General features: G+C 28.3%; 1 protein-coding gene across 1 annotated transcript; it reads right to left on the bottom strand.

Annotated features, from left to right (window-relative positions):
• Positions 1–251: 251 nt before the first annotated feature.
• Positions 252–8,733, bottom strand: LOC112599866 (nuclear RNA export factor 1). Its single transcript, XM_025346943.1, has 14 exons — positions 8,274–8,733; positions 4,895–5,117; positions 4,716–4,800; positions 4,565–4,645; positions 4,380–4,484; positions 4,146–4,302; positions 3,884–4,083; positions 3,716–3,822; positions 2,900–2,936; positions 1,592–1,839; positions 1,327–1,507; positions 1,094–1,270; positions 496–1,031; positions 252–345 (listed from the first exon to the last, which is right to left on the bottom strand). Exons 1-14 carry the CDS (start codon positions 8,497–8,499, stop codon positions 252–254), a joined length of 2,457 nt encoding a protein of 818 aa, XP_025202728.1. The 5' UTR covers positions 8,500–8,733.
• Positions 8,734–9,262: the final 529 nt, after the last annotated feature.

A 9,262-nucleotide genomic window follows, 5' to 3' on the forward strand; every position in this document is an offset into this window, starting at 1 on the left:
GATCCAAAATTTAAACATAAAATAATTAACTTTGATTTTTACTCAAGTAAAATGAAATAGTAATACTTATTAAGGTAACTACTAATATTTAAAATAGGTGTTTAGAAGCCAAATGTCAAAAATGTTTAAAACTATATAAAGGTACAATATTGAAAACACATTAAGTAATATAATTTAAAAAGATAAACAATAGGTATATTTTAACTTTTTCTTAATATTAAATAAAATATTAATTATAACAATAATATTAATTAATGTTTATATGCTATTGGAGGAATTATAGATTTTAGTTTTGAAAAACACAATGTTGCTTTGCCAAAATCCCAATTATTTTCAACTAAACACCTAAAGAAAAAGAAAAAAAAATAATTATACATTATTATAACCTTAATGTTCTTACAAAATGGAATTTAAAAAAAATGTATTTTAAATAAAATGTCTAAAAGAATTTGTATAATCAAAACTAAATATTTTTTATTAATTCACGTATCTTACTTTTTTGACCATTTATCATTCATTCCAGACTCATTTGAAAATCTCTTAATCATTAACAATTCATTATTAGAATTTCCGTTAAGATTATTGGAAGAATTTAAAAAATTTTCAGTTGATGTTTTGGAGAACGCTGGTTCTATTGGTTTTGAATTGGGTTCAGTTAATGATAATTTAGCGCTAGACATAGAATTTAACTGTAGAGAGTTGGATAATATACCCAATGTTGCTGTAGTTAATTGTGTTGCAGGGTTAAGCTGCTGCTGGTGTGATGATTGTAAATGCTGTATAACAGATTCTTGAAAAGTAGATGTTTGCTGTGGACTCCTAGTAGGTGATAATGGAGACAGTTGTTCAGATGAAAGTGAGTTTTTTTGATATTTTAATGATGGACAGTTGGGTATGGTTGTCTTGAAACATAATGTTGACAATACATCAGGCAATGTATCCTCTATAAGCATTGTTGTTTTAAAACTGTTGCTATTAGATGTATAATTTGTTATTGATGGCTTGAAAACATAGAACCGTTTCGCAGATTCCTAAAAATGCATATTTATAATAAACCTTGTTAAGAAAATGAGCTAAAAAACAAATTACTCACTTTTATTAACTCAGAGGATACTGATGTTATAAACATCATATCACTTAATATAATCCAACTATTATTAGCAGGCACTAAACTGAATGTCCGACAAAACGATCTATATACTTGACAATTGTGATTTTCATTAAATTCTTCAGCAAACACACCATTCACCACTACCTGGATTATTGTAGACTAAGGGGAGAAAAATAGCCTTAAAATTAAATTAAAACAAAAATCTTAAGACTTACACTTGCAAATGGTACATCAATAATAAATGATCCAAAGTCATGTTTGGTTTTGGGTAACTTTTCTAAAATGTTTATTATGTTTTCTTTGCCTTTGTGTATAAAATAATTCATATTTTTGTTTTGATTGGATATCAATAAATTTCGATTTTCAGGCATATAAGCTGCTAGACTACTAGGGTTACTAAAATATAGAATATACACAATCAAAATGAATTAAAATTTACAGCCCTGAAGATTTTATGCAATAGGTTTTCTAAATACATACCACGATTTTAGTAAGTAACTAGATAATGAAAATGTGGCATTTTCATGGTAAGCTTCCAATACTGTTTGTCTGGATACCTTGTTGTCAAACTGTTCATAGTATTTTGCTAGGAATAATTCTACTAAAGTCATTACTGGATTTGATTGTACTAAGTTAGAGCACTGTTGTGTTGGGTAACTATTTCCTAAGTTGATTGGCATTTTCAACTTGGAATCCACAATAGCCAAAGAAGGCAAATTTAAGTTATCCTAAAAAAAAAGTAATAACATTTATTCATCATCTAAGAAACCCAGCAAACATCAATATAAAATTAGTATACCAGTGTTCTGCTTTTTTTAATACATCAAGCTTAGATTTAAAGTAAAAAACCAGGTAAATATTGGTTTTTCAAATTTTTTTTTTTTATTTACTACACATATGGTCAAATCAGAAAAAAGAAATTATTTTTATTTTTAGAGATAATCTTAAAATTCAAATGACATATTCGTACAATAGAAATTTATATTATAACTCATATTAAAATTTGACTAAAATTTATATACTATGTAATGTGAACATTCTCAATTACGTATCAATTAAAATATAATATGATAAATAATATTAAATATTATAATAATATTTTTTAACATTATGTCAGTTTAAGTTGTTTGATGTTAAACCATACTTAATACTCATTTGAGATTCTGAACGAAAATTATATGATATTTTAGATTTTAAACAAGATAAAATATGTTTATTTTAAATTTTATTCTTATAATTAGGGCTAGGATTTAAATGCAACAATATATTTTTTTTGCAACTTCTGATTATTGCTTTTGTCAGTAATGTCCATGAATCACCTCAAGATGAGAGATAAACAGTGAAGTTTTTATTTCACATATTCTTGTATATTTTGACAAAAATTTTATGTTGTATAGTATATTTTGTTACTAGAAATTTTTATTGTGTGACAGTATGTATTGACACTGTTCAAAAATATCTTTATAAGAACATATTAAGGTCTACCAAAAGATTGTTCAGTTTTGAAAATTTAAAACACCATGAAATTGTTTAATGTAATACATTTGAATAGCATGAATATTATTTTATTCATTTTAAAATGTATGATTTTTTTTTTTTAATGTATAATTCATATTTTTTGGCATATATTATATGATTTGTATATTTTACAATTTTTTATTGCATATAAATTCTAGCTCTATTTATAATATTATGAAAAAAAGTAATAATATTGAATTTATTTATTGAAACATCAAACAATAGTTTTTCACATTTAAGTATAATAAGATATATCAAATTTAAACTTACCAACTTGGTTAACATAGGAAATAATTTTTGTACATCCCTGAAACAATTATAATGACATATTATGACATGAGTAATATACATATAAACAAGTATAAATGAGATATATTACCTTATACCAATAAAAGTCATTCTAACAATAAACCACTCACTATTTTAAAAATTTTTCACTTTCAAAAATTTATGGTAAAGCTCAAAGAACATTGATGCAATTAATATAATATACATTTTTCAACATAAATTATTAAAAACTATATATTATGTTGATATGTAGTTTTTAATTTGCATTAATACTTAGAGTTAATACAAAAATTTTAAATTTTAGAAATAAATCGAATAAGACGTAAAAAATAATATGAATATTTTATAATCTATCATAAGTTATGTATTCCATGATATATTATTATTTGATTTTCAATTTCGGCCAAATAGGTTTTTATGCATTAATCCACTTACATATATTTTAACTAAGAGTTTTATATACTATAGATAGTCATTAACATAATAATATATATTTAATATAAAGACGCAAAAATAATATGGCTAAAATATATTGAAGTATGCAAATCACTAATTAAGGTTGAACTTTATATTGTTTAAGTAACTCCTTACATAACTTAATTAGCAAAAGTGAATACACATTAACAACTACATATAAATTGAATTTTCACCACCAAAACCAACAGTAATTTTTCCAACCAACAAATTAACAGCAATAAAAAAAATTGAAATTTAAAGTAACATACAATTCCCAAAACTATTAACAACATGTTTATTATCAAAAATAAAAGAATTGACTTATTAATATATTTTACTCACCGTTTATAACACTCTTTATTCGTTGAATCACATAATGGATTTCTAGACAATATGAGCACTTCAATAGTATAACCCATGAGACTCTTTAGTTCGTTTAAATCAGACAACTGTAACAAATTTATTTTACTATATTGATCCAATAAAAGTAAAAAATATAGAACAAATTACTTTATTAGCACCCAAGTCCAATACTTTGAGATCAGGGAACAATCTACGTATCCATGTAATCCCTTCACCTAAATATATATGATTGTTGGCCAGACTTAAACTATATAAATCATGTTTAGTATGTTGAGCAGCTATATTAAGTGCTGCCAAAAGAATTGCTGGTTGATTTAAAGGTACAAACAATTGATTATTGGTAAATACTAAAACAAAAATAAACTTTTAAAACTGTTATCAATTTAATATAAAATAAACTTTTGTGTACATGAACAAGTATGAAATTGTGATAAATCCAAAGTCTTGATACTAGGGTTGTAACAAGTAGCCACAGCGTCAATCATTTTTTCTCTTACTTCATTGGATACTGGTGTAAATGATATTAACCTTCTCTTAGGTAAATATGGAATAACCTTAATAATTAACTAAAAACAAATATTTTTATAAAAATGTATTTATTTAAATTTTATCACACATTTAGAAATGAATAATTTCAACTTACTTTTCTATCATCTCTTAGTGTTATCTTATAGTTTGTATTATGCAATGCTAAAGCAACTTTATAATCATCAACAAGAAATCTTAATTGATTATCAGAGTATTGGTTCTATAAAATTAAAATAAATATTAAACTATTTTACAAGCATTATATTATTATGTGCAATAATATTAAAATAGCATAGGTACATTGTATGGATAAAATAATAACGGTGAGATTTTTATTTTTATTTTATTCAATACTTCATCAAATTCTTCAGCGTTTGTCACCTTAAAAACCAAAATAATTATTACTTCAATATTTACAATGTGTATGCAATTATAAAAATTTAAAACTTACAGTAATTGAGTACCAACCAGTTATACTTTTTTTCACGGCACATAATGAATTTTTGAAATTGCCAAAACCACCATGATTATGATTCCTTTTAGGACAAAATATCGAAATAAATTGTAATAACCATGAATTCTATTTTTAACACTTATCACTGGTAATATATTAAATAATTACTTAAATACCTTTGATAAAAATCATTTTTGAATGGTCTATTATGTTTTGAAAGTCTACCATCAAATTTATTTTGAGCCAAGTTGCTTTTACTATTCCATTTCTTAAAAATAGTTTTAAATCCATGATTGTACGCTTTGAATGAAACTTTTTGATTATAATTTAGACGATATGGGTTACTTCGTCCTCTTTGAATAATGTTAGGCCTTGAAGTAAAATTGTCATGTTCACTATCTAAAAATTAGTGTCATACATTGCATAAATAGTTATGTTTAGCAGATTAACTAAAAATATATATACATTATCTTATTTGTATATATATGTTTAAGTAAATGTTTTGTACGATTTACAGATAAACGCAAAATCAAAAAGTGAGAAAGTCACCGTATTTGCGCCAAGCCTTCTCACAGATTCTTAGAATTATGATATGTACCGTATACGTTAAACTAAACGTAAACGAGAAACTGAAGGATATTGCATATTATGTATTATGTACATCTAATTGGTTTCCTTTGATATCTACTTCCAACAACTCTTTCGTGTATAAATATTGACAAGACTCGATATATTTAGGAAAGTCCGGGAACGTTATATATTTAAAATTAGTTTAACAATCCATCTTACGGACTTAGAAATTATCAAGCCACGTTTAAATCCATTCAGTCTCAATACTTTTTAGAGCTTAAATATAGTTATTTGGAGGTTAGGCCCTAATTTCGTCGCTTGTTCTTTAAATCCGGATTCCAGCATTATATTGTAACTAATTTCCAAATTGATCTATTTACTCTGTCTATAAATGTATATTTAACTGTAATTTAAATATAATATACATTTATACATTTACTAACTATATATACAAACTGTTCACTTTTTTCAATCATCTACATCGACCCTTATGTCTAAACATAAGACATAATGTGAATGTCTGAGATTGCAATAAAACGAAATCTCAATAATTCGAAGTTCAAGACTCCTTTAAGTAGCCTCCAAACTCCCTTCAAATAGCTATATGCACCTACATGTAAATAGCAAATTGTATGCCCAACGCATATTTTGTGTAATTATGATCAATACAACTAGTTGTAACTTTTAAACTATCATTTTAGTCAATACCTAAAATACACGAGTTCATAACGATATTTACACATTTATATCTAGCCTTGTAAATAATTGTTTAATTAAATTCAAAACAATTTTTTGCTTTTAATTTTTTTTTGTACCAAAATATGAATTATTTCATTCCATTGTTTTTAAACTGCGAGTTAAGTATTACAATGTTATATAATTGATATATTATATATATATATATATATAATAACTATACAGTATGACTTAGGTAACTTTTATAGTTAATGTATAATATATTGTTTTCCAATTATAGTCAATGGGGGCAAATTATAATTTATATTATACAATAGCCAACAGAGGCCATACATTTTTTCTATTAAATCATAACATCATAAACCTGAAATCATGATACACAGTTTACGAATACCTATATTTTATGTTACTAAAAATATATTGAGCCAAAAAACTGAGGCCTTTGGAGTCTTTTGGCCTGGAGAACATGGCCCGCTCTGTCCCTTTAATCGGAACTTGTGTATTTATTTAAATATATGTATATTTTTTAGTTTCCTGAATATTATAATAAGCGAGTAAAACATTTTTATTTTTTAAATCGCATGTATAAAAATGCATTTGGCAGTTTTAAAAATTTCTTAGTACAAGCTCTAGCTCTAAGAAAAAAAAAAACCAATAAAAATATAATAATCAAACATTTACATGCCATCTTTCATCGAAATTATAATTACCGAATCAATAGCCATAAATTTATTTTGCTATTATTGATACGCAATAATAATTTTTAAGCAACTCAAGCTCTAGGCCGTTTAAAGATTATTAAAAGTGAATGTTTTTCAGCTTCTTTTGAAACTTTAAAAATCAAGAACAATAATGATCAAGCGAAAAGAATTAAGTTATAGTAATATATTAAACTTGAAAGGCCGAATCTAATATTTATTATAATATAATAGTAATTATGTATTAATTCGTATTAATATCATATTGACCAATCAATATTAATTATAAATATTTTGTTTTCAGTGAATAACAAATTACAAATATCGAGACCGGACGCACATGTCGCCACTAAATTTCGTGAGAACAAAAAAAAAACACCATAAGTTATTTTAAATGAATGACTCAATAATAATTGTTTATTGTTAAATATTTTCTTTAGACCAATTTTGTTATATTTACTTATAAATATATAAATATCCACAATCGTAAAATAAGAATTGGTATAACTATTCATATATTAATTTAGTACTATTTACTTTTATTTTAATTCAACCATCAACACACAAAATAATAATATTATTAAGATAGCGAATAGCGATAATTGTTTGGTATATACTATAAAGTAGGCAGTGGGTATGCCATCATTGCACTACTTTTTATGACATCGCAAAATTCTGCTTAAATAGGTAGTTTTTATACGTTATTCGGGTCATTCCATATTTACAGATGAGCCCTTTATAATTGCTTGAGCAGTCCTTTATGCGAGGGTATACAATAAATAGGAATAAATATACATATACCAATGGATAGGCGATCACACTGGATACAGGATGTATAGATATTTTGTTAAAAATAGCAAAGAATAAAATCTCCCAATATTGACTACTAAGCGACGAGAAATGAATTGCTTTGACTGAAATGTTTATTAATTTATATTCAAATTGTTTAACCGATTGTTATGATATTTTGCGGTGATGAAGACTACCGGAGTATTGTTCTAATACCCAGGCGAATTAAAAAAAAAAAGTATAGTAATCTCGGAAGTCAGACCCAGAAAAATATGATCATAAATAATGACAATAAGATAATAGATTAAACAAATTTTTTACGGATTTTAATTTCTCGCAGAGATCGAATTTTTCACATTCAACAACATTTTAATTGTAACTTTTTCAAAAATTAAAATAAGACATTTTTTAAATTAAGGGGGGTGAGTAAAATTGAAAACGTAAAAAATATCGAGCTCAAGTCTATTTTCAGAATTCTTATGGCTTCACTAGGGAGTACAATCGAAACGCTTGGAAATATTGCACGGCCTAGGCGTTGGACAAAGACGGATGAAACAACGACCATCCATCACCTATGGTCTAGGCCGCTGGACCCGCACTTTCCAGTACTCAACCATTGCGCACGACTCTATTCGCGTATCATCAGAACATCAGAACGACGTGATTTTATCAAGGGAAAAACGCCGAGCAGTTCGAAAGCCGGAAACGGCGATCGACCTCATAGCCGATACCTTCCGTTTTTTTCCCCTCTCCGAGCCATGTGCCTGTCAAATGCACACGGGGAGTTACGCCCAATACTCACGTGAACGGACGTCGTGATTCGAAGACGAAGAATCGTGGCGGTCGGCATCGCCACCACCAATCCGTCTACGGCGGCCGGCGTCTCGCGGGCTGCCACATCCGTTACCGCCGAATCTTCTGCTGCGATCTGCGTCAGGCGGGCTACCATGTCCGGTACCGCCGAATCCTCCGCGGCGGTCGATGTCTTGTCGGCTGCGACGTCGACAACCGGCGGCTATGTCGGCCATCGCCGTCAGCGCTCGTGATACGGACGGCGATAGTAGGTACGTAAACCGGACACACTCGTCGTACACGGTACACACACTAAATCATAATGTTTAACTTTCTGAGCACTACGAACGATATATTATAATGTCAATTCTGCGCTAAGTATCCGTATTCCGTAGAACTAGGAAGTCAGAACTCAGAAGTCTAACCGCGGTCGTACGAGCACACTGAGCAGCGTGAGCGTGCAGCAGAGCGGTGAGTGGTGAGCGTGTTGGGCGTCGTGGACCCGGAATCCGTTGGCCGTTGATAAGAATGTTATAAATAAACGATAATCGGTATTGGCCCAAACGAACGCGAGTCGATCGGTGGCTGGTGGAGGGGGTGATGGAAACTCGCAGACCATAGAGTGGTAGGATTTACTTATAATAATGATTACTTTAAACTGTAGACCGACCGTGCCGTATCGCGTGGATAAAGATTAATTTATTTCTTGATTATGTCATAATAATATTATGTACGATAGCGTCAGACCGCAACCTGCTAGAGGAATCTATTAATATTTATTATTATGTCGAATGCCCGCCCGTCATCTCGATAAGTTTTTGAGAATATTTTGTCAACACGAGTCGACGACATTTTTTCTGATTTTTATCGTTGTTACTTATTATTCTAAGTGTTTTATTATTCATTTTTTCGGTGACTAACATACCATGATAATATCATGTACCACACATTTTTAATTTCATACTCCGGAAGTAGAATATTTTGTGATAATTTTCACGT

The sequence above is a fragment of the Melanaphis sacchari genome, unplaced genomic scaffold (assembly GCF_002803265.2).
Source record: "Melanaphis sacchari strain LSU unplaced genomic scaffold, SCAv2.0 Contig55_pilon_pilon, whole genome shotgun sequence".
In the NCBI taxonomy this organism is placed as follows: Eukaryota; Metazoa; Arthropoda; class Insecta; order Hemiptera; family Aphididae; genus Melanaphis; species Melanaphis sacchari.

Coding starts and splice junctions, on each gene's coding strand:
- LOC112599866 (XM_025346943.1), bottom strand. CDS start 8,499: ATGGCCGACATAGCCGCCGGTTGTCGACGTCGCAGCCGACAAGACATC. Junction 4,303..4,379: donor CACTAAGAGATGATAGAAAA/GTAAGTTGAAAT, acceptor ATTTGTTTTTAG/TTAATTATTAAGGTTATTCC. Junction 2,937..3,715: donor AATAAAGAGTGTTATAAACG/GTGAGTAAAATA, acceptor TAATTGTTTCAG/GGATGTACAAAAATTATTTC.